The 26,013-nt window shown below is 32.7% G+C and overlaps 1 protein-coding gene across 13 annotated transcripts in view; it reads left to right on the top strand.

Annotated features, from left to right (window-relative positions):
- CHD9 (chromodomain helicase DNA binding protein 9) overlaps positions 1-26,013 on the top strand; it is a 167,062-nt gene that overhangs the window by 84,356 nt on the left and 56,693 nt on the right. For 9 of the 13 annotated variants that reach the window (XM_045818956.1, XM_045818951.1, XM_045818948.1 and 6 more), the window contains 8 exons: positions 5,973-6,304; positions 16,507-16,618; positions 20,219-20,365; positions 21,210-21,278; positions 21,362-21,417; positions 22,049-22,166; positions 24,588-24,674; positions 24,881-25,018. In XM_045818956.1, coding sequence (XP_045674912.1) covers positions 5,973-6,304; positions 16,507-16,618; positions 20,219-20,365; positions 21,210-21,278; positions 21,362-21,417; positions 22,049-22,166; positions 24,588-24,674; positions 24,881-25,018 — 1,059 coding nt within the window. Of the gene's footprint in view, positions 1-4,496; positions 4,804-4,946; positions 5,166-5,972; positions 6,305-16,506; positions 16,619-17,311; positions 17,370-20,218; positions 20,366-21,209; positions 21,279-21,361; positions 21,418-22,048; positions 22,167-24,587; positions 24,675-24,880; positions 25,019-26,013 lie in introns of those variants that run through there. The other 4 variants (XM_045818958.1, XM_045818957.1, XM_045818959.1 and 1 more) reach the window with 4 other exon arrangements.

Here is a 26,013-nt window from a genome sequence, read left to right as displayed (position 1 = left end):
ATTACAATTGATTGATAAGTATTTTAACTGTTCCTTTTTTCCTCCTCTTTTAAGTCTCTTAAGACACTTAGTCTTAAGCCCCCCTGAAAGACGCTTAGTCTTAAGTCTCTTTTAATCTGTAGTTCCCCTTCCTTGTTTTGTTTCTTATAAAATTTTTGCTAAAGAAACTAAGTCATTTGTAGAGTCTCTCACATTCTGGATGTTGTAGATTATATTCCCATGGTATCTTCTAACAAGTTCTTTTTTTTGTGTTTCCTATAAGTTATAATAAATTTTTATTTTTAAAAATATAGAACCTTTATGAATATCTACTATTTTCCTGCACTGCTCTGTGGGTGATTAAGATAAAGGCAATACTTTTTATAGTATTACCTTTTTAGTGTAAAATTCAAGATTTATGACACTAAAACAATTAAGGTCCTGGTTGTCTCCAAGTAGAAAGCTGGGTCCTGCATGCATCACAAGGTGAAAGTAAGCCTTTTACAGTGAGCATGGAAGTTTACAGATGTGAAGAAAGTGAAGTAAAACGATTGTTTCACTTTCATCAAAAACTGAAAGCAAATCTAAGGGTGAACCTCAGAAGACTGATGGATTATAATATGCTCTTGGATCAATTTTTGCCCCTTATTTCTCTTTAAAAGCAAGTCTTTATTGGTACCTTGTGGAGAAAAAAATTACGTGCAATAAATAAAAACCAAAAGAAATCACCACACTAATGTTTCAGACAATCCTGAAATTAACTACAAATTTATTATTTTTGCAAGCTTGGTTTGATAAGAATTTTTAAGTATATACTTATTCTTCCTGAGGAGATTAAAAACTAGCACACTGGCTTACTATTAACAATCTAAGGGAACTAAAATGCCTTATAAGTTAGTTTTATAATATCACATTATGATCAGATACTTTGCTTTTGACTGCAGAAAGTTTAACCCTTTCCTTTTAACACTCTTTCTTGATACTCATCTTACACATTCTCGTAGTGTCTTTTGTTTTCCATCATTACCCTGCTCTTCATCTGGAAGCTCCTTAAACTTGATGTTTGGGGGTTTCACTAGTGGTTCTTCCTGTCACTTCACATTGCAAGCTCAAGGCATGCTGTTTCTATTCTGTTTTATACTCTCTTCCAATGCAACCTCCATCTACTTGGTCCTAGGCCTGAAGCCCAAGAGTCCTGTCTCCTGAGAAAGGTTGGGAGATTTTTGGCTACAATGCAGTTTAAACTATGTTGTTGAAAATTCCTTGTTCCGTGTTTTATTCTTACTAAGGAATTATATCTGTTTGATCATTTGAGACCTTTTATTCCTTAATATTGTATATTTTTCCCCCAGTGGAGGAACCTATGCTCTATGGTGGTTGTGATCATTCTATCCTTTGTTTTGGAAGTTTATAATTTCCACTTACGTCCACACATGGGTGATTCAATAATTTTAAGTATTTGTATAAAAGTATTTAAAATAGATGATTCCTTAATGTGCATGGGTGGGGGTAGTATATGGGAAAATTATTTCACCAAGAGGGAAGAGAATTGAGTACCCACTCAGATTTTAACACTTAATTTCTTGCCAGAATTTCTTTGCTCCCTTTTCTCATGAAGAGAAAGAGGAAAGCAGGTGGTATGAAAACTTTCTAATTTTGTAAAAGTTAACATTTATAAGGACTAGATGCCATCCCTTTTCATTCTGTTCTGTTTCACTTTTATTTTAATTTTTTTGGTTTTTTTTTTTAAGATTTTTTATTTATTTTTTGATGGGAAGGGAGAGAAAGAAAGGAAGAGAAACATCAATGTCTGGTGGCCTCTCATGTGTCCTGCACTAGGGACCCCCCAGCCTGCAACCCAGGCCTGTGCCCTGACTGGGAATTGAACTGACAACCCATTGGTTTGCAGTCTGGCACTCAATCCACTGAGCCTCACCAGCCAAGTCCTGTTTCACTTTTTAATGCTAGTCTGGATCCACTAAATATATATCACGTCTTGCTATTAGGTCATGACCTGTGGTTTAAAAACACTTATATACCATAAATCCTTGAGTTTCCTCAATATTGTAATATGTCCAGGTCTTCCATATAGCCCTCATGGTTGCTATCAAAATAATTAATACATCACATGATACCATCTTTACATTTTGCTATAATTTATTTTTCTTAGAAATTTTGGACGTGATATTAATGTATGTGCTTTTGCCTTTTGTATTTTTTTCTTATTTAGCATATTATTTGGCATATAGGTTTTTTGGGACCAAGGCCTTCCCTTTATTTTTCATTTTTAAAAAACTGGCATTTTGAGCCTGACAAGCTTACAGAAAAATCAAAAGTGAAATAAAAGAAATTCTCTCACTTTGCAAAAAAAATTGGAGAGGAGAGTGCAAGGCTTACAGTCCATCATCCCCAAAGATATTAATATATATTTTCTATGGATAAGGAGAATATTTCCCTACATAACTACAGTGTAATCATAATAAGTGGGAAATTCAGCAGGACTGTTGTGACTGAAAGGAGGAAAACAAAACTAAACACAACTAAGTGGCTTTGACAGAATTTGATGAGTGCTTATATAGAAGGAAAAAGGAGAAAGAAATGTAACATTGAAAAAACCTTTTTGTATGTTGTATATATGTGTGAATTGGGAAATGATCTTTATTTAAAATGTCTAGTTACTTAACTCCTCATTGTTGATGTTCCGTGGGAACATAGTGTTAAAATACTGTGTTCTAATGGAAGAAATATTTGATCATAGATTATTGTCTACTGTTAAGATTTAATGTTAAATAATTAGGGTTTGAGTCAACTGATAGAATCTATTGGAAAGCCTTACAGAAGTGAGGTATTTTAGAAATCGTCCTATATTCTGTAGATAGTGTCGGTGAGTTAAGGGTTTTGAATGAGAACAGCTCAAAAATCCACATCTTAAATTTCTGCCCTACCCAGGTTCCAGTTCCAAATATCCAGTTACTAAAGTTCTCCATTTCAAACTCAATGTAAAAAGAATTAAACTTGTCATGCACCCATACACACCCTATGTCAACTAGATTTCCTATTTCTTTTCCCTTCTGTGCCAATACTTATTCCAGAAACCAAATATTGACTCTTCCTGTTCTTCAGCCATACCCCTCCATATCTAGTTGATTTCTACGTCTTGGAAAGGGAAAAATCTTAAATTTCATCCGAGCTTTATTGATAGTATCTCTGCAATTTTGAGAAAGTTACTTTCTTTTGTATTCAAATCACTCCTTGTAAATTATGGTATTTGAACCAAATATGATAAGAGCATGTTTTCCATAATAAGGCTCTCTGCCCTTTTTTTCTTCTCTCATATGAGGACATGTTCATTGATTTTTTTTTTTTTAATAGAAAGAGGAAGAGAGAGAGAAACATTGATGTGAGACAGAAACATTTATTGGTGGCCTCCTGCACAAGCTGCACACGGGGATCAAACCCACAACCTAGGCTTGTGCTCTTAGGCGACTTAGGTGTACAGGACAAAGCTCCAACCCGCTGAGCCACACCAGCCAGGGCATGTTACTTTGTTTTGGGATCTTTGATGCCTAAAAAGAAAGAAATATTTTAAAGATTCTTTGATAAGAGGTATCAAGTGACTTGCCATGACCAAATGAAAAAATAGTATTAATAAAAGAGGTAAACTTATTATGAAGCAGTGAAAATTATGTTTTGGCAATTTAAGGGCACTGTTCCCTAAAGTAGTCTCATTTTTATGAAAGAAAAAGTTGTGGACTTGCTACTTATTTACTTTTAGCAAGGAACTAAAGCTAAAATTTTATCTGAAAAAATCCGCTGTTCAATTAAAATAAGAATATGAGGAGTGAAGGTCAGAAAGATTTTATGGGATTTTTATTTTAGGAAAATTAATGTGTTCAGGTTTAAGGAAAATTTTAAGTGTAGTTAGTAATTCCTTATAGCAGCTCTCCTGTATTCATTTAAAACTTGTTTTCAGAATTTAAATGAAAAGAATTTAATTTCTCTTTTAAAATTAACACTGTTAGCTTATTGTTAGAAGAATCATAAGAGACCTTATCTAATTTCTTAAAGAGAAGTCACTTGTTTTGTGTTCATTTGCATGACCTGCTCTTTAACCCTTCACTCACCTTCAGCTATTTTTATATTTTGAATATTTTAGAGAATCATGGGGGAAAGTGTTGTTCTCCAGTAAAAATTGAGTTGGATTTGGTTTTTTAATACTACTATTACATAAAGCCATTTTCCCAGCATTTTAGTTTTCAGGTGATTTTTAAAAGTTAGGTTTTTAATGTATATTTTTAAACACTTGGCTGCAGGAAATGGCAGAGTGAGGGTTAATGTGCTACATGGAGGGAAGAACAGTCCATTGGGGGTTAAATTGCAGAGTCTAATGGAATAATAACTGGTAGCACCATCTGCTGGCCTACTTCCGCAGAAGGAGTCAGTATTTTTAACGACATCTCTAATATTCATGCTGATGCATTTTGATGCTTTGTGCATTCATTTCTTTCTCTGCTTTGTTGGAATCTGGCTATCTGCTTATAGCTGTTGAGGGAACTCAGCTCTTTACGAGGAGTTTACAGCCTTTTTCATATCTAAATAGGATGAACAGTGGAGATAAACTTGCCAAGGCAGAAATGTGTTGATCAATCACAATGTGTGTTTGTGGAGGGTTGTGCATCTCTTGGTTGCAGCTTGCTAAATAGGCCATTTAGGAATCTTCTTTCAATGCTTTTTTCTTGAGCACTGCCTGGGGTGGTGAAAAAGCAGAGGGCAAGCCTTTGTCTGACGCCAAAAATGTCTTCAGTGAAGAGGCCAAGAGGAAGGGTAAGTGAAAGCCTGAATGAGTGGGAGGAGGAGGGGTTCTTTGGGCTAAAAGGCTAATGGGATTGAATAACCTTCCTTATTACTGGCTGCTGCTGCGGGAGTCGTACTGCATCGCCATCTTGAGCTTGTTGCTGTTTTCTCGAGTCTTGGTTATTTGTTATAGCCTGTAGGCCTTAAGGTGGCATTTTAGTGAGCGATTCTAAACCCTCCTTCCTTTCCCAGTGCTGCAGCACTGCTCTGAAACCTTTGATGAGGCAGGTATAGAAAAGATATCCAGTGGAGCACACTGGAATCAGCATGAAAATGTGTTTGGAAATTCCTGGTGGTTTTTTCCTTTGCTATATTCAGAGGCATGTTTACGGGTAAGAACATAACAAAACTGTGATCTAAGTATATGTGGATGAATGCGTGTTTGAAAAGGGTATTCTTTTAAAAATGCTGTTGATCTGCTTCCTGTGATACTGCTAAAATATTAATAATTTTAACGGAAAACTATAAAACTTGGTTTGGTTTTGTTTTCCAGAATTGCTTGAGCAAAATAATTATGATATAGAAAGAAAAAATACATTTAACTCTTTCACAGAAAAACTAAAACTTTCTCTAATTTTAACTATGGGAATGTCTGTTTACTAACTAGCTGTGTTGCTGCATAGATTGCACATTAAAATGATTTTGGTGAGTTCAGGTTCTAGTTCTAGTTTCTTGTAAAGCAGGGCCTTTATTATTCTGAAACTCATAATAAACTATAAGGAGTAGTCATTCTATATTAAAATTGCTATTTTAAATGTATTAATAATTTTCAGAGTTCTGGAGTGAAGAAGAAAGAAAAGACCTTTTTTTAATTCCAAATACAGGATAAAATCTGAATCAGTTGTATTTACAGGGCAAAATTTGAATCAACTAACTAATCAAGAGTGCTATGAAAATATCAGTGAATCTATATTATCCTTCTTTAAACTTCATTTTTAAAGGCAATATTTGAGCTTTTTATTTTATACCTACGCTAATCTCTAGACTGGCAAAAATGTTTTGATTTTAAATTTGTCACACTCGTGTATTTCGTCATATATTTTGCTTCTTTAAGCCTAATTTAAAAATTTCAGATGTTTATGTTAATTGTTTCTTATGTAATCTGGTATGTTGTATAAATAATATCTTGGTTTCTCTAGCCTCCATCTTCCAAGAAGAATGATGGTTCTGGGACATATACTAAGTTGCAGAATACCCAGGTGAGGATCATGTCTGAGAAGAAGCAGAGAAAAAAGGTGGAATCAGAAAGCAAGCAAGAAAAAGCCAATCGTATAATATCAGAGGCCATAGCCAAAGCAAAGGAGCGTGGGGAGCGCAATATTCCACGAGTCATGAGCCCTGAGAACTTTCCTAGTGCTTCAGTTGAAGGAAGAGAGGAGAAGAGAGGTCGAAGGATGAAAGCTAAGCCAAAGGACAAAGAGAGCAAAAAAACAAGAACTTGTTCTAAGTTAAAAGAGAAGACAAAAATTGGGTAAGTTGTTGGAATCAAGTTTAATTCCTTTGATTTGTATGTGATGTGTTTATTCCCACTTTGGAGTTTTCAGTTGTTAGACACTATGCACACTCTGTTTCTTTTTTGAATGAATTAGGTAATATTCCAGGATCTACTAAATTTTACCATCCTGTGAACATAGCTTTTTTTTATACTAATACTAGTAAAAAGGAGTTTAAAAGGAAAGTGTGTGTATGTGTGTAGTGTACACACACACATATAAATAAATAAGTAAAACAGAAAAAGAGAAACTAACAAAACCACACATATTGCTGTTCCAGTTTTAAATGTACTTTACAGAACGTGCATTACATTTTTTAATAAGATTTTTTAAATGCTTAGCTATACTCCACTGGGCACTTTATATTTTGGAAATGAGTTACAATATTTTCTCATAACCTTGGACTAAATAGAATGGCAAGAAAACTAAGACTTTTAAGCAGCCCTTTGCTCTTCTTAAGAGTTTTTCTGATTTAATTCATGTGATAAAGAGGCCAGGTGAGAATTGATGGTCCAAGAGAATTCTAAGGACAAAGAATTGCTCTAGGATACATTTAACCCTAGGTATTTTTATTTGACAAATCATCTACTACATTTAAAAAAAATAAAATGTTATGTTATTTGTTCTGTATGGTTTGTTTTGCATGCAAGGGTAAAAATAACCTAAGGCCAGTATAGTTTAGAATTGTTTTTATAAGAAAATGTGGTCATTTTGCAAGTTTTGTATGAGATATTAGGGAAAGTATTTACTTCCCTTTTTTCCATACAAGAAAGGACCCAATAAAGGAAGAGTTCCCCATAATGAAAACCTTCATTTGCTTAAGAAGTTATTAATACATTATGTAGATATTAAGAACTAAAACAGTTTTATAAAAGAAATTAGTTCTCAGCATTTTAAATACAACCACTAAACTGAATTATATTGTTAGGTCCTGATACATTTCAGTCCAAACCATTAAATAACATGGTCTCTCTTGCAATAATAGAGCAATAATTAATATTATTGATTTTATATTTTATTTGTAGACAGCTAGAATGAAATTTGAAAGAACTTTTTACTTCTCTTATATTTAAAGGTTTTGTCATGAAAATATCTTATTTTTTCAATATTATATCTAATTTTAATTTATGAAACCCCATATTTAATCTTTTAATGTATTGAAAGGTAGCATAATTAAAGTCAGAGATATAGACAAAGTAGTGTACTTTTAAAAGGGTATTTAAAAACAACACATAAAACAAGAGGAATTTTGTAGTAAACTTTTTCAAGTTTAAATCTGAGGGTTGGGAGGATAGCTAGAGACTAAAGAGAGCAGAAGTGAATTGGGTTCTGAAGAAAAAAAATCAGTGTACATAAGGGAAAGTAGAAATGATTGAAATTTAGTAGAGAAACATGGATTTTTGAAAGATGTAAATTGATATGGGAAGGAAGAGTAAATTATTACAGTCAAGTATCTGATTCATTCTGTGATGTGTGTAGTTTTACTAGAAATAGATTATTAACAGTAAATTATTTTAATATTGCACAGCATTGATCAATTTAGCATTTGTTCCAGAAACAGCATTCTTGAGAAAATAAGGTGAAAATTGTACTGGAAAGATAACATATTAATATTATTGACAATGCATGTAATATATATGGGAAGAGACTGAACAGTTGCTAAAAACTATTGTTCAAGGGTATAGGATTTTCTGAGAGAGGACTTTATAAATTGTAGGCAGGTAAGTACAATTGAACTTGCCTATATGTTGTTATTAGGCTGTTAGAATAAAACAGTTCATTCATCATCTTTATCAGGCAAAGGTTATCATTTTGGAGGAAAATGTATACTTGGAATTGAAATTAATATACAATCCAGAGTTGCTGTATTAGTTGAAATATTTTATGTCTGTGCTTTCCAATAAGCCACAATTTAAATTTCGAATTTGACAAGTTTTTAATTTTTGTGTGAAGAGTCAGCATTTAAAGCTTAGTTCCATCATTTTAATTAGTAGCATTTTGTGATGTAGTAAACATTTTCTTGTAAAATTTTGGGTGAATTGGGCTGTTGCTAATCTCAAATAATTGATATCAGGTAAAATTGAAGGGAATAAATTCTGAAATTTAACCATCGATAATAATGTGAAACATAAATTTTAAAAGTAACTAAATTTATAAACAACAAATTATGGTTGATACACAGTCAGAGTTGGTATTTAATTAACCCATATATTTGATTTGATGTACTCTGGAAAGACTAATCTGAAGAAAACCACTACTGCCTCTGTCACTTAAAGATGAATGTCTTAACCGTACAGGGAGCAGAGTGCCCTTTTCCGAGTGCTTCGGTACAGTCTCTTCTAATCTTTACGGCAGTTCTGGGGGTTAGATTGGGCATGCGGTATGATAATGTGGTTAAATTCTTTGACTTTGGAGCCAGTTACATTTGTCCAGTTTTGTTGCCTACAAGAATTGTGATCCTGGACAAATACTTAACCTCCTTAACCTTTAGTTTTTTGTAAATGAAAATGGGGATAATGATACAACTTGCCTTGTAGTATTATTTTGAGGGTAAAATGATTTAGTAACATTTAAAGCAAACAGAACAGTACCTGTAATGCATTTAATAAATGTTAGCTATTGTTATTTCCTGAAAACGATACCTAGCATATAGCTGTTTAAGGAAAAACCCAGGGCCAGGAGCCACACCCCTTCTTCTAGCCTAAACTCTCACTTCTCTGCCTAGGTTCTCTTTTCATTAAAGCTCTGTTCCTAAATAACATTAGTTTTAAAAAAATCAGACAAACAAATACAGTTGTTACTTGTTAAGAGGGATAGTAAGTTAACTTTTTTTTTTTTTAAGATTTATTTTTAGAGAGAGGGGAAGGGAGGGAGAAAGAGAAGGAGAGAAACATCATGTGAGAGAAAAACATTGATCCCTTGCTTCTCAAATGTGCCCTGACTGGGATGCAACCCGCAACACAGGCATGTGTCCTGACTGGGAATCCAGCTGGTGACCTTTCGCCTTGCAGGATGATGCCCAGCCCAACCGAGCCACACCAGTCAGGACGATAGGTTAACTTATTAATGGCTTTTTTTTATATGAGATTGCCTGTGTCATCTGTCAAGTTAGTTGGAGTAGCATTTAGGACAGGTAAATTTTGTTTGAAATATACCTGGAGTTTGAAAGGATTGCCCATGGTTATATAGAGGGTTGTGGGTTGAAATAGAAGTGCCAGGTGTAAAGTTAAGAGGTAGGACAGGAAACAACTCTTTTCTACTTTAATGTTTCCATGATATGGCAGTCAGGTTCTTACAAGCTGCCTTTCAAGTGGAATAGCAGGAATTTATTAAGTAATAGTAGGTACATAATAGATGCCCCATGAACAGAAGGGAATGAATTTTATGGAATGAATGCATAAATAAAGGAGTGGAAGTTTAAGTATTAAAAGATGACAAATGGTTGAATTTGATTTGTTAAATCAAAAACAAGTGCCCAGCTAAGCCTTCATGAAACCACAGGGACATAACTATGGTTTAGTGATAGTAGAAAGTTCTAAAATAACATTTATTTCAAGAGTTCTAGTAGAATTTTCTTAAAGCTCTCTTCAGTTTTAGATTATGTAATAGAATATTACATGATGAAACATTTTTAAATATATGGTTTATAACTTTGACAGTTAAATTATGTTTCCATGTTGTCAGCTAGAATTTACTTTTTTGTGTTATAGATTATCAGACATAGGTGGAATATTTTTGATTCTTAATGTTCTTGAGTCCCCATAAATGTAATCAGTAACAATCCTTCATGATTAACATTTTTGTGAATTTATTGATAATTATTATATTTGTTATAGGAATGCTAGTTATTAGGTGCTAGAAGTAGCTTTTAAAGCAGAAACATCTAAATGAGGAAATACTTATCAAACTCAAGTAGAAATTAAGTATGTCATATTATAAAGAAAAACAATGAAACATTGAATCATCTCAAAATTATATTGTACCCTTTCTTTTTTTCTTTTTTTTTAAGATTTTATTTATTTTTAGAGAGGAAGGGAGGGAGAAAGGGGGAGAGAGAGAGAGAGAGAAACATCAATGTGCAGTTGCTGGGGGCCATGGCCTGCAACCCAGGCATGTGCCGTGACTGGGAATCGAACCTGCGATGCTTTGGTTCGCAGCCCACGCTCAATCCACTGAGCCAAGCCAGCCAGAGCCCCTTTCTTGCTATAGTCTTTTTGAACCCCCAAGAGGGAAGAAGGAAAATAACACTTGTTAATTAGCTACAATCATATATACACATATATCTGTGTGTGTATTTCTCAAATGAAACTAACATGTATGTTCACATGCATATCTATAGAGGCGCATTTAGTCTAAATAAAATATCAGGAAAATAATGTAAATAAATAAAATCTGAGGGAAAAATAAGATGAATTCAGAAATTGGAAATGATTACTTTATAGTTCATGTTAATAAAGTGATAAATGAGATCCTGGTTGCCAAGTACTCAGGATAACAGGAATTGAGTATCTGTTAGGATACACTGTACACGTAGTAATTACTTAATCATTTCTTGGCATATGATAAAAAAGCAGTTTGAAAAATATGAATTTGTTATGTATTTTTAATTATTAATAATATGCCATTAGTAGTCTGTATAAGTTCTATAATTTTTAAATTCCCAGCAGACAAAATGTTTCAACAATTTCATTCCTAACATTTAAACTTAAACTCAGTGAAAATCTGAAACAGGGGAGAGGAGAGGGAATAAGGTGACTAAATGGCAATGGGAAAAAATATAATAAAGATGATATATTTAAAAACATATAAAAAGAAGGAAAATCTGAAACATTCATCTACAGAAAGTATTCACACATACATTATTAATATAAATTTAAGATGTATAGTTCTGTTTTCAAGACGCATACGTTTACATAAATTATATTTGTAAGGTTTATCATTAGCAAACAATGTGCTTTATTTTTTTGAATCTAAGATGCCATTGATTATAAGACAATTATTTTATGTGTTACCAATAAAGAAAAAATATTGCCAATTAAAACCATGTTATATTGTTGATTATTAGATGAATTTTGATATTGTAGGTGTTAATATGTGGAAAAATGTATATCTTAGAAGGATGAGGTGTGAAGGATTTGATTTTAATGTTCCTATTTGTCAGTAATTTTTAACATAAACACCATTTTCTCTTTTTAAAGAAATGTTTTTAAGAATAAAAATTAAACTTAATATTGAATGTCAACTGTAATGGAAAAAATAAAATTAAATAAAATTTAAAAATAAAATTAAAAAATAATTAAACTGCTGATAAATATATTGACTGTGATCCTCAGTAACTTTATATGAAATAACTAAGTAAATTCAACTTTTTGGAAAAAATGATGTCCACCCTTAAACAGGACATAATTTATTATCCAAGTTACCCAAAACTTACAATATAAAGTTAATTTCACAAATTTAAGGTTAACTACAATACAGAGCTTTTTAAAAACTTGGTTGCTTTTTCCAGATGAGTTGAAGCTGGAGTCTGAGTTGAACCTGAAGCAAGAGTAATCTTACCAAATTAAATGTTTCTTTTTAAAAAAGTTTTAATTTGGTAACTTCCAAAATAGTCCCAGTATTTTTCACTTGGGCTTGCAAACAAAGAAATTATAATGTGCATATATTTTTGCTTGTTCCTTCACTTATGATCAGTTGGATGCATTAATTACAACAAATGGACTCATTGGATAAGATTCATTGTTTGTCCAATTATTGCAGTGAGACAACAGGGGGCAATTACAGAATGACAGTGTAAACTGCAGCTTGTTATACAGACTTTACTAATATCGCGGGCAGGAGTTAGATGAGTGCATAAATTACATTTGAAAATCAAATACCGATGTCAAGTATAAACATAGAGGTTTTCTGGTGGCTTAGACTTATCAAATGAATTCACATTTCAAATTTATAGTTAGTTTGAAATTGTTCTTTGCTGTATGAAACAAGGCATGTTTTGAAATTTAGTTATTTTAGTAGCTTGAACTTGTTTTGTTGAAGTTTGCCAACATATCCCTTCAATGTTTCAACAAACCAAAACTTGCATGAAGCCTTTATTATTAATATAGTCTATATTGCATTTTTGCTTTGCTTTGGTGATATTTCTAGGAATAGCAAGCTAGTGGTTTATTTCAAGAATATATCTATGAAATTTTAGTTTCATTTATAATGAAAGTGTATTAGAATTAATGTAGTAAACTTCATGGTCCATGATGGAAGAATGGAGTGTATTTTGGTAATTTGGTATTTTTACCCATATGTTTGTTGGTTTCTTTACTTTTGGATCATCTGATTTCCTTCATTTAACATTTATGGCTACCATCTGTCATTGTACAGGCAATAGAGATTTCTGGTTGTTCAAAAGTCAGGTAAACTTTCACCTTAATTTACTAAAAGATAATATAGTTTCATATTTTTCTTTATTCATTCAACCATATTTATTGATATTGGTGTCTATTGCCTGGTTTAACTATAGTGTCATTTTAAAATTAGTAGGATTTTAAATGCAGTATACAGATTATCTGTCATAGAAAGGTACACTTACTTGGAACTTGTATCATCTTATTAACTAATTTCACCCAAATAAATTTAATTTATTTAAAAATAAGTAAATACAATAGACAAAAATAAAGTCAGTAAGATATGTTAGAAATAGTGGACTAGGAATAAAAAGACCATATTGTCTTTTACTAAACTGGTGACTTTGATAGTTTATTTGGTCTTTTAGAGAGGAAGTGTTTCTACTAGTTTAGTGGCACTAATACCTGCCTTTCCTGTTTCAGAGTTTTTCTTAGGATCAACTGAGATATTGTAGGCAAAAGCACTTTGATATTTTAAGTGTTCTGTAAGTAATAGTTTTATTATCCTGAATGTTTGTTCTTTAGAATATCCTACACTAACCATCCTGAGCAAATTGTTCTAAATCTGATGGTGTATCAGAATCTGTTAGGGAATTTTTTAGAAGTCTGATTGGGTCTTACCTGCTAGGTCACCTGAGAGTTGGAAACAGGAATGTGGCCTTGGAGTAGTCTGGAGCCAGCTTGCTTCCTGCAGGCTCCAGGAAGATCAACCAATCCCACACAGAAAGGAAAAAAAAAATAGAATAGATTTGATTAAATCTCCTAGGGACCATCTATAGAGAGGGAAGAAGGCTGGAGACAGATCTTTGAGAAATACCAAAGTTTAAGTGTTGTCACTGATTGAACCCTGCTGAAAACCAACATACTAAGAGAAGGTGGAGAAAGGAGCTAAAGAAGTTTTAGCAAGAACCAGAAGAATAAATATAGTGTCATGGAGCTAAGAGTTCAGAGAAGGAAAAGGGGATTAGTTATATGTTACTAAATAAAAATTTAAATTTCCTTTGGGTTTAGCATTACAAAAGTCATTTGTGTCCTTAGACCTAAAGAGTTTTAGGTTTTGGAGAGAGGTATTGATTTCTGTCTCTATTCTTACTATCACTGTGACTTTGACCAAGTTATTTAACTCTCTAAGCTTTAATTTCCTCTTATATAAAATATTATTTGCCTTTCAGATTGTAAGAACATCATGTGAGATGATTGTATGTAAAGTCCAGATTATAGTGAGTTGAGAAATGAAACTAAAACAGTTAGTAAACTTTTTTGACAACTATGGATGAGAGGAAGGGAGAACAAGATCATGTGGTATCTAATAATAGATATGACCTCAAGGGAGATTTTCATTTTAAGAAGGAAACCAGGGTATGGACAGGACCAGAAGAGGGAAGAAATGGCCAATGAAAGTGGTCAGAGGGAATGGAGCCATAACTGTGTTTGGTTTCTTGATATCATTTCATTATATCTTTTTGTACTTTTATTTCTTGCTTCCAACATGAGCTATATTTTTACCCTTTATTTACTTTGTTCACATACTCAGAAGGGTGCAGGTGAGGCACCAAATAAGAATTAATCTGTTAAAGGTGGTAATTATACCAACACAACAATAACCTGCGAATAAGTCATTCTAGAATTTTTTCTTTGCTCACGTGTAATCATCTAGTCAGTAACCAAGTCCTTCTTGTTCTGCTTCCAAAATAAAAAATTGTGTCTTTTTTTTTTTTTTCAGTACTTCACCATGGGCCTATCATGCACTCTTTGTCACTCACTTTCATTGTCCTTTGTTTGATCCCTGGTTTTCCTGCCTTGCATTTCACTTCCTTCTAGGCGCATTGCTCTCTTGTTTAAGATTCTTTCCCCTCCCCCAGTTCTATTGAGAAATAATTGACATATAACATTGTGTTAGTTTAAGGTGTACAACATTTGATATGTGTATGTATTGTGAAATTATTACCATCATAAGTTTAGTAAACATTTATCATGTCATGTGGTTAAAAATTTGTTCTTGTCATGAGGATTTTTAAGATTTACTGTCTTAGCAACTTACAAATATATAGTATAGTATCGTTAACTATAGTTTCACCCCCAGGAGAACTTCCTCTTTTAAAATCTCATATTTTTCACTTGCCTTATTTTTTTTTTAAACTCTTTCCATGTTATCTCAGTGCCATTTGTTATTATGGTCATATGACAGATTCTTCTTAAATTCTTGCTCTGTGGAACTTAAAAGCTAGCCTTCAAGCAAAACGTTAACTCCTTGCGTGTCATTCAAGGCCTTCTGTGATCTTCACCCTGTGCTGATGATCATCTCTGTTTTCTTCCTCATGCAGTACTCTCTCTGTGTTCCTGGCATGCTGTCTTCTGCATATTCCCAGTCTTCTCTGGTACCCGTACCTGGGATGTACCGTGTCCCTTTTTTTACTGCCTGTTGAACTCCTTCGGACTCCTTTTTATCATTCAGATCTCAGACGGCAGACTTCACCTTTTCTCTAAAGCCTCCTTTACTCCTCAATAAACATGAGCACTTCTTCCTTTATGTTTACATTACATTCAGTGCTGAGTTCCATTTTAGCATTTTAACAGTGATTGTATTCTAACAAGAAGGTTAGGAACCATGTCCACTTTCTCTTCAAATTCTAGAACCGAGGAAAGTGCCTGGAATTTAATAATTAGACATATAGTGATCATTAGTTGAGAAGTTCCTATGTGCCATGACTTTCCTAAGATGTGCTATACATTATTGCCTTTAATTCTCCACTGTGCAGGTAGCTGCTATAATACCCAATTTTCCAGGCAAGGGAACTAAGGCTGAAAGATATCAAGTAATTTACCCAGTGTCTCACAGCAGGTAAATGGTGGAATCAGGTTTTAAGTCTTTGTACCATGTAATTTCAAGCCACTGTCTTAACTTCCAAGTTCTCTCACATAAGTAAATAATTGTTGAAAATTCTAAGTTTTCAGTGTTTGGAATATAGATAATCTAAAAGAGAATTTCCCTGATTAGCTATTAGCATAGTTTGTGAATAGCATGGTACTTTAAGATCATGTCCTCTCATCTGTTGAACCACATTAGGAAATGTGGGAGCTCTGAACTTCTACCTCTGATCAGGACCAAAAAATGAGAAAAACTCTTGTTCTTTTAGACATTTGTATGTCATGTGTATGTGTAATGTGTAAATATCAATGTACATATATATACATGTACACGTATATGAGAAAGACAAACAGGCAAATTGTTAATATAAAAAAAATAAAAGAACTTACTCCTTAGGAATTTATAGTACATCCAGGATAAGCCTCAATGTAAGTGAAATTATTAAAGAACAACTAGTTTTTTAAAGTGTTTTATGTAAGGGAAAAATTACTATGGGGAAGAGGTGGGATTCGAGGACATTAAGTGTAATTCGAATTTAGCAAGAGGTGGAAGGGATAAACCCTCATTTGAAATCTACAAGATAAAAAAATAAATGAATTATTTTCATTATTAATTTATATGAACTGACATTTCCTCCCGTGAAAAATAATCTTGAGCCTAAGAAACAAGTGATAGAACTTGACCGTCTTTCTTATGCTTAGAAGCACATCAGTTAAATATTAATTAGTGTTTGCTCCAGTAGAGCACAGTTTTTGTCTTGAAAATGCCATTATGGTTTTCATGATAATTATCACCTTTGGTTGAACATTTAAGTGAGATAAAATGACATAATGCTTATTATGGCAATCTTAATTTGACTAAAAATGAAAAATGTGGAAAGATCTTACTGTGTACTCTTTTCTTGTTGAAACAGCAAACTCATTATTACATTGGGTAAGAAACAAAAAAGAAAGAACGAGTCTTCAGACGAAATATCTGATGCAGAGCAGATGCCACAGCGTACGTGCAAAGAGGAAGACTCTCAAGTGAGTATTAATTTTTTTTCTGAGACGAAGCACTGGTAGAATTATTTAGATAGTGTACTATTGCTTTATAGGTATTTATACTATAGCTTAGTAGTAAATATACATTTTATTGTGTAGCAGAACTTCTATGATAGCATTACTACAATATGCTCCTAGCAGTATTCCCATGGAATGTTAGATCCGGGGTGAACTTACATGTCCTCTCATACCCCTCATTTTTCAGATAATGAAACTGAAGCCCAGAGAGCTTGAGTAGTAATCCAAAGTCCGCACTGGCTTTGAGCATGGAGAAGTATCTAGTGATAACCTGTACTTACAGAGTGATTTTGAAAGAACTTACTGGTGGAGATATTAATTTTTAAAATCACCTACAATGATAAAGCAAATGAATTGAATCAATCATAATTCCTTTGGTCTGCTTCTGTCAAAGAGAAAAATAAACATTTATATCAAAAATCCCCTAATGTAGACAAAAATACTGTGCTTTTTGCCTTTTTATTTTTTTGAATAGGTGGATATTTAAAATAACCTTGTAAAGTTATAAAAATATGTAGATAGTGAAGGTCATAATAATTCAGGCCACCCTCTGCTCTCTTAATAATTAAAGTATTACTATAGGCCGTAGGGGTGGTGGCAGTTGTTGAATTATGGGGCCAGAAAGCCCCTGAATGGCCTTTCTTCTTCCTTATGCAGCTTCTTATCCAATGGGAGAGTAGTGGCTCAAGGCTCCTGGGCTGCTGCAAGAGTTGAGGTAAGGGCAGTGACCGAAGCTCCTAATATTTACATGGCCTGGCTTTTTCTTCATATGTTATCCTTAACTTAGGTAAACATAGTTAACTTATTCAACATGAGAAAATTTAGTTTAATTTTCACTAGAATAATGCTGGCCATTTTTCCATTATGTAATTACCAAGCAATGAAATGGTAGAATAGGTTAACGCACACATTTCTTCCATACCTTTCACTCGAGTGTGAGTTTCCTTTGATATGTGTTGCTTTAACACAGAAAAATTAAATGGGAAAGGAAGGAACTGTTTTCTAATAAATACTTATAAATCTATATTTTTGCTATATTTAAATGTATCATTATGTAAATGATGGAGAGATCCATATAACTTTCAACCAGTGGATTTGAAGGCCTGAAAAGTAATTCAAGTTTCAGGTTTGGAGTCAGGTGGAAATCTAAAAATATAAATATGATATTTAATTTTTGTACCTTTAATCTCAATAGATAGTACTTCAGTAGTCTGACTATATCTAGACTTATTTTAAAGCCCTGAGCAGAGTATATTAGGGTTATAGGTAACAAGTAATATGATATCATAATGAAGTCATTTAAAAGCATAATATTCCCTAACTCTTAATGTAAAGGACTATAGACTGATCTGTTGGAACCATTAAGACAGAAGAAGAAAAAGGTTAGAGAAAAGAAATTTGAAGAAAGAATTTGTCATTATTTTAAATTGTGGTTTGAAAAAGTTATGGAAGAGAAAGTTAGAAAAATCACATCAGCCAAAAATGTGGACATCAAATTAGTTTTCATATTTCTAAAATAGGAGGACTACTGTAGGACAAAGAAAGATAATTGTTGAGAGTCACACCTTGTTTGGATTTACCTGATAATGTCACTATATAATCTAGTATAATATAACTTATGAAAAATCAGCTATAATCTTGTAACTCAGACATATTCTTTTAGAGTAATGAAGTCTTCATAGGATTAGAGAGCAGTTTATAATAAAGTGGCCCTCATTCTGTGTTGAAAGGAATTACCTGAATGTGTACTTCTGTTAGTTCAATGGATTCTTTCCGGTCACTCATTTACTGTTTGCTAAAAACAAAGCGAGGAATTTCAGAGTACTAATAAATGCATCATAAGTGACTAGAAATGAAACAAATGCTGAAAATTCCTGGCAGAACCTTCTAAAAGTATACTGAATTATACTCAAACTTCACTATTTAGAAGACTTGTGCCTAGTGAGACATAACATTGGTAATACATGTTGTTAGAATAATAAATGTCACTTTGGTTATTAATTAAAACTATTCTTAAACATTAAGAACTATTATGCCCATAATACAAGTCTAAACATTCCTTTAGCCTACTATTAAATTAGAGATCCTTAGAATCACCCCCCCCCAGGAAATAATAAATAGATCTTTCACAGCAGGTTGTGGGAAAATTGGGTTTCTAGAAATCCTTTTATTGTAATTATTTTATGTTCCCTTCTTGTCTCTGATATTAACAAAGTGGTACTTTGAGTTTTGAAATGTAAATAAATGTCTTGTTGGCCAGAAGGTGGTGATAGAGGCACAGAGTTGTGTACTGCATTTGGCTGAGCTCACTCGCTGCATTGGTTGCTCTTTCTCTAAGTATAGTGCTTGTCTGAAGAGAAAGAGGCAGAGGCATGCTAGAGGCCCCTGGATACGAATAAGCTTGTCCCCATACTGCTCGCGATTCAGCCATCTTTGTCGTGGCTGGGGGAGTATGGAAGACCTACCAAAGTGAAGACATTGTCAGGAACCAAAGGGAGAACACGTGGTATATTTGCTGGCTGTATTTTGGGAGGGTATCATGGAAGTTACTAAATATACAAGAGAAGATGGAATAGAAAAAGGAAGAAGAGGGATAGATTTACCAAATATTGGGAAGTAGAGAAGTTGGCTGAGATGCCTCTACCCACAAGATTTCAGGGAGGAAAATAATCACAAACCTAAGTCCTTGGGGTTTCCATGTCAATGTGAGAGTTTTTTTTATAGTGGGAACATCAATTATTAGATATTTAGGGAGGTAAGTAAAGCCATGCGTATTTGATACCTAATTTAAAATTACTTAGATCATTTAAGAATTGTGTTACTACATGTAATACTTATTTAAAGTTTTATTTCTGTTTTTGATAGTGATGTTCTTTATTGTTAAGGAAAGGTAGTAAAGTTAGTAAAACACTGGTTCCTCCTTCATTCACATTTAATTATTTCATAGATTTACTACTTATTTCATGTGTTTTTAAAAACATGTTATATTTTTTTTATTCTTTTTTAAATAGAACTTCATTAGTTTCATGGCAAATATTTAATTTCTTCTTCTAGTTTTATGCCCCTAATTACTGGTTAAAACCAGTATTTATCTGATGGACTTTTTAAGATTTTGGGCAAAAACTGTGAAAGTATTAATACTTTAACATATGTGTTTCCTGAGGTATGAAATAGTTAAATAAAATTGATACCTTTTTACTCTTCTTAATAATAGTTTCTAAAGAAAAGTAATAAAGTAATTACTAATTACTAATAAAATACATTTTGCCTAAGCCATGACAGTTAAATAAAATAAAATGTTTTCATTCTTAACAATTTCTAAAGAAAAGCAATGAAAATATTACTAATCCTTGTTATTTGAAACTTTAGGAAGTAAATCTAAAGATTATAAGCCGGTGGCAAAGGGCAAATGATAATCATCCTTTAATAAATGAAAGAATGAGGAAAAATGAAGTAGCGTACAATTTTGAAAATTTAATGTACAAAACTGCCATACTGGAGTGATTATTTTAAAATCTTGCCTTTAAAATGTCATATCAATATGATCCTCATGGTTCATTACAGAAAAGAAGATCAAATCGACAAATTAAAAGGAAAAAATATGCAGAAGATGGAGAGGGAAAACAATCTGAAGAAGAGGTTAAGGGCTCTATGAAAATAAAAAAGAATTCAGCTCCTTTACCTGGTGAACAGCCTTTACAATTATTTGTGGTAAGACACCTTTGGGATTACGATGGTAAAACATTTTAAACCAACATACATTCTTTAAAATACTTGCATTATTTTTCCTCCTAAAACCTGCTCCGACTTTTCCTCCTGGATTTCTTATTATAGTTAATGGAACCATTAATCATTCAAATCAGAAAGCTAGGGATTAATGTAATGCACCTCCCAAATATATGCAGACTATTCCTAAGTTAGAAGCCTGATGATAGTACATTTCTACTGAAAATTCTAATAGTTTCCTGAGTCTTACAAAAATAACTGCCTTCTTAATACAGCATATGAAATGCTTTGTATGGATTTTCTAGCTTTATTTTCTTCCACTTCTTTACAAGTAATCTATCCACTGGTTTTATGAATGTAGTAACTGAATGCCCTGTTTTGATACCTCTGTTATTGCATGTGCATTGTCCTTTTTGTGTAATTTTTTAAATGTCTGTTACTTGGATTGTGAAAAACTAGTCTGCTGAGTGATGTGGCACCTTGGGCAAGTACTTACCTTCTCTATGCCTGAGCTTCCTTTCAAATCTATAAAACAGTGATGATAATAGTACCTACCCCGTCATGTAGTTGCAAGGATTAAATTAGTTAATATACACGAAGTGCTTAGAATAATGCTTATTACGTTAAAAAGCATAATGTGTTCACTATGATGATGCAGATAAAGTTGAGGACAGTAACAACAATTTATGTTTCTGTTTGTGTATTTCTAACATTTGCTGCCTGGCGTATGTGCGATGTAAATGTTGAAGTTTCATGTTTTCATAAACAGATGAGGTGAACCTAAAGGAATTTTAAGAATGTGCCATTATTTTCCCCTCCTTTCCTATAGGAGAATCCAAGTGAAGAAGATGCTGCAATTGTGGACAAAATATTATCTTTTAGAATTGTGAAAAAGGAAGTAAGTGATGGGACATTACATTTTATACTTTATATTCAATGATCTGATAATAAAAGTTATAATTATTGATTTTATTTTCTTAGATATCACCTGGAGTGATGATTGATACAGAAGAATTTTTTGTAAAATACAAGAATTAGTAAGTATTTCAGTTAGAAAAATAATAGACACTGATTTAATTATAAATTAATGTTTAATATTTATATTACATTAAATTGATTTTTATCTGCATTGTAAAAGTTTTATTATTTCATGAAATTAAAAATTAACAATGAGAAGACAAAATCTTTTATGTTAAAGTTGAATTATTTTTCAGAACACAATTAACATCAAAACGCAGGAATCTATAAAATGCTTTTACAAATTATAGAACATTATTTGTTAAGTTTTATTATATTGTATGTTTGAACTTTTCAAAATTCCATTATTTCAGTGAAAATTATTTAAATAAAGTTACACTGGTTTCGAAACAAGTTAGCTTTCTGATCATGCCAAAGCTGTTACAATGAAGAAGTAAACTGGATTACATCTTGTTACCTGTATGATTCAGTGTACCATTAATAGCAAATTGCAAACATTAGACTACAGTCTAAGACTATGTCTTTTTAGGATATAGTCACCATGTCTATTGACATTGAATGAAATGATGAACTATGTATTTGTAAAGTGGAAGATACTATTTTCCATTCCATATTATGATTAAAAATAAATCTAAGAAAAACCATGGTTTTCTGTATTATTCTAATATGTTGCTTTTATGAAAATTATAGCTCCTATCTTCACTGTGAATGGGCCACAGAGCAGCAGCTTTTGAAAGATAAAAGGATCCAGCAGAAAATCAAACGATTCAAACTGAGACAAGCACAAAGATCACACTTTTTTGCAGACGTAAGAAAAATAAATAAATGAGACTATTAAGTGTTGAATTCTGAACACATGTAGTATTATTTATTGAAATTTTAAGTATTATTCATATTGTTTATTAAGCTTTAAACTTTGATACTGACTCATATACTATCTACATATAGTATTTTCCTTTTCCCAAATTTAGCTTGAAAACTAGTTGAAACAGGAACACAGATAATTCATAATATTTTATATTAGCATGTATTTCAGGAGAGTTGAATGTGTGGTGATACATCAGAATTTTTCAGTGAAGTTAGTCTAGTAATAGAAATGGTAATTTACAAAATAAAGGGAAAATAAAATTTTTCAGTACATGAAATATATTGCTTATTTTCCATACCAGCTTTCAATATATGAACAGAACATCACTGGAAAATTCATTTACCTTTCAAGGCTTTACTCAATAGTCTGATGTCCTTTCCTGGTCCAATTTTTTTTCTTTTAATAGACTTTTTTTTTAAAGCGGTATTAAATTTAAAATTTTTTAAAGGATTTTATTTATTTTTAGAGAGAGGAAGATGGAGGGAAGGGAGGGAGAGAAACATCAATGTGTGGTTGCCTCTCACATACCCCCCACTGGGGACCTGGCCTGCAACCCAGGCATGTGCCCTGACTGGGAACTGAACCAGTGACCCTTTGGTTCCCAGGACAGCACTCATTACACTGAACTACACCATCCAGGGCAAATTTAACTTTTTTAAACTTTTTAATTGGAAAAATTTTTAGACTTTTTATTTTGAACAATGAAGTTGCCAAAATTATACAATGATTTCCCATGTACTTTTAAACTAGATTCCCTAAATGTTAACACTTTACCGTTTTTGCTTTATCATTCACATTCATTCTCCATGTGCCTTTTTCACATGCATATACATTTTTTCTAAACCATTTGAAAGTGAGTTCAAACCCTTCAGTATTTATTTTCTAAAAACATTTTCTTGTATATATAATTAACATTGAAGTAGTACTGCTGTCTCAGCTACAGACCTCATTTATATTTCATTATTTGTTCCACAAGTATTTTTACAAGAGCATGTTTCCTTATTCTGATTCAAAATCCAAACCAGCATCCCATTGCATTTAGTTGTCATGTCTGTTTTAATCATCTTACTTTGTTTCTCATTTGGACGATTTTGAAGAGTATAGGTGATTTATTTTGTAGAATGTCCATAAATTTGGAGTTGTGTGATGTTTTTTTTAGTGTTTAGGTCATGTGTTTTTGTTTTTAATGCTCACCTGAGGAAATGCTTATTGATTTTAGAGAGAGGGAAACATCATTGTGAGAGAGAAACATCAGTCGGTTGCCTCTCAGATGTGCCCCAACTAGGAATTGAACCTGTGACCTTTTGGTTGACGGGACCATGTTCCAACCAACTGAGCCACACTGGCCAGGGCAAGTCATGCATTTTTTTTAAGAGAACATCACAAAAACAATGGTATATTCTCAATGAATCACATCAGAATGTACATGATACCTATTTCAGTAATATACTCTCCAGGTAAGATGTGATGAAGCAGTGAGAATGAGAAAGGAGGAGCCAATGTGAATTATAGTTAAGTAGAATCTGTATGAATTGATGACTTATTAGATGTAGGAGATGAAAAAAATGAGAAGAAATCTAAGACGACCTCTCCATTTCTGGCTTGTGTGACTGGGAGGAGGTGTTGATGGGGTGCTGTGTTATCATTAATCCTGTGAGAAATTACAGGAAGAAGTATAGACTGAAAAATAAATGGGTGCAGTTGAGTTTAGGTTACTGCATTGGAGAGTTTGAATTATTAGGTAAGTGCTTGAGCATGGGAAAGGGTGTTTGATACAACCAAGAGATGGACCTGCAGGTGGATGATTGACCTGAGGAAAGTGGCAAAAGAAAGGTACAGAGGCTGCTTTTAGGAGAATTTTAGCCTTGGCTTTTGTAGCTCAGTGGATTGAGCCTGTGAATCAAGGGGTGGCCAGTTCCATTCCCGGTCAGGGCACATGCCTGGGTTGCAGGCCAGATCCCCAATAGGGGGTGCACAAGAGGCAACCGCTCATTCATGTTTCTCTCCCTGTTTTTCTTCCTCCCATCCCTTCTCTAAAAATAAATAAAATCTTTAAAAAGTAAAATAATTTTTTTAAAAAGAAAATTTTAAAGAAAATGTCTTTTGGAGTAACTTGTCTGAAGTACCTTATTTTTTTAGTGCTATTTGGTTGGATTTATTATATAGAATATGGTTTTTTATAATACAGACAAATATCCTAGATAGCTTTTGGAACTTAAAATGGAAGTATTCTAATAATTGGAAATGTAATTGAAATCAAACTTATGTTTTTGTTCTATAGTGAATAACTAGTACATTTGTCTTTATTTCACTTTTATCTTTCCACTTTTTTATTGAATATTGTTATTTTTTTAATTTTAGATGGAAGAAGAACCATTTAACCCAGACTACGTTGAAGTAGACAGAGTGTTAGAAGTTTCTTTTTGTGAAGATAAAGATACTGGTGAGGTAAATACTTGGTAAAAATTTTTTTATCCAAGTAAGAAAAACCTAAAACTTTCTAATGTTAAAACTTACAACTTTTAAAAATTTAACCATCTAAAAGCACAAAAAGTGTTTCATCAGTTTTTATTAATGTAGATTAATAAATATATTTAAACTATTTCTAACTCTTCTTTTTCAAAATGATAAAATGAAAAAAATTCTTCTTACAGCCTGTTATTTACTACTTAGTAAAGTGGTGCTCATTACCATATGAAGACAGTACCTGGGAACTCAAAGAAGACGTAGATCTTGCAAAAATAGAAGAGTTTGAACAACTGCAGGCTTCAAGACCTGACACAAGACATTTGGTATGAACATATGTTACTGGACTTCATAAAATTTTAGCACTTCTTTATTCAGAGCATTTAATGTAGTTTTTGAATTTTTAATTTCATTTTTGGTATATGATTAATATAGTATTTTAAAAATGCTACTTAGTACAATATGTATTAATTTAGTTATTCCTCCACTAATGGATATTATAGTTTTTGCTCTTATAAACAATGCTACATTGAACAGTGAGCCCTTGTACAAGTTCACATAAGACAAAGCAGAATTGTAATTGTTTTGTCAGAGCATATGTGTATCTAAAATGTTGATGAGTTTGTCCTTCCACGTTTCTCCCTAGAAAAGTTTTGAATGTTTTTACCTCATCTATTAATTTTATTTTTTTAAAGATTTATTTATTTGTTTTTAGAAAGAGGAGAAGGGAGGGAGAAAGAGAAATATCAGTGTGTGGTTGCCTCTTACACGCCCCCTACTGGGAACCTGGCCTGCAACCCAGGCATGTGCCCTGACTAGGAATCGAATCTGTGACCCTTTGGTTCACAGGCCGGCACTCAATCCACTGAGCGACACCAGCCAGGGCCATCTAAGAATTTAAAAACTTGCCACTACTCTTTCAGGTCACTTATAAAAATATTCCAGATATATGTTTCAGCTCTAAGAAAAGTTATTAATTCTCTACTATTTCTCCATAGCTAAATAACTAAATAGTTCACCTACTTTCATAGTAGCTTTATTTTTGTAGCCTTTTGTACTGAATATTGTTAAAAGCCTACAGAAGTTAGCTACATTGATTACTTATTGACTACATGTGACTCTTCCCTGCTCAAAACAAACACACAAACAAAAAAACCTTATAGGTTATTCATACTTCTAGAACAGAAACTGTAAAATTCTAGAAGGCTATGGTAAGTTGTGACTTTAGCTAATAATTATATAATTTCTTATGTTCATTTCTTTAAAAGAGAATTGTTGTCATGTGATTCAGGTTTGGGGATCCAACTGAAAGAAATTCACA

Source organism: Phyllostomus hastatus, unplaced genomic scaffold (assembly GCF_019186645.2).
Source record: "Phyllostomus hastatus isolate PE091 unplaced genomic scaffold, TTU_PhHast_1.1 phas_scaffold_345, whole genome shotgun sequence".
Classification (NCBI taxonomy): Eukaryota; Metazoa; Chordata; class Mammalia; order Chiroptera; family Phyllostomidae; genus Phyllostomus; species Phyllostomus hastatus.
This window is presented reverse-complemented; position numbering and strand designations above follow the sequence as displayed.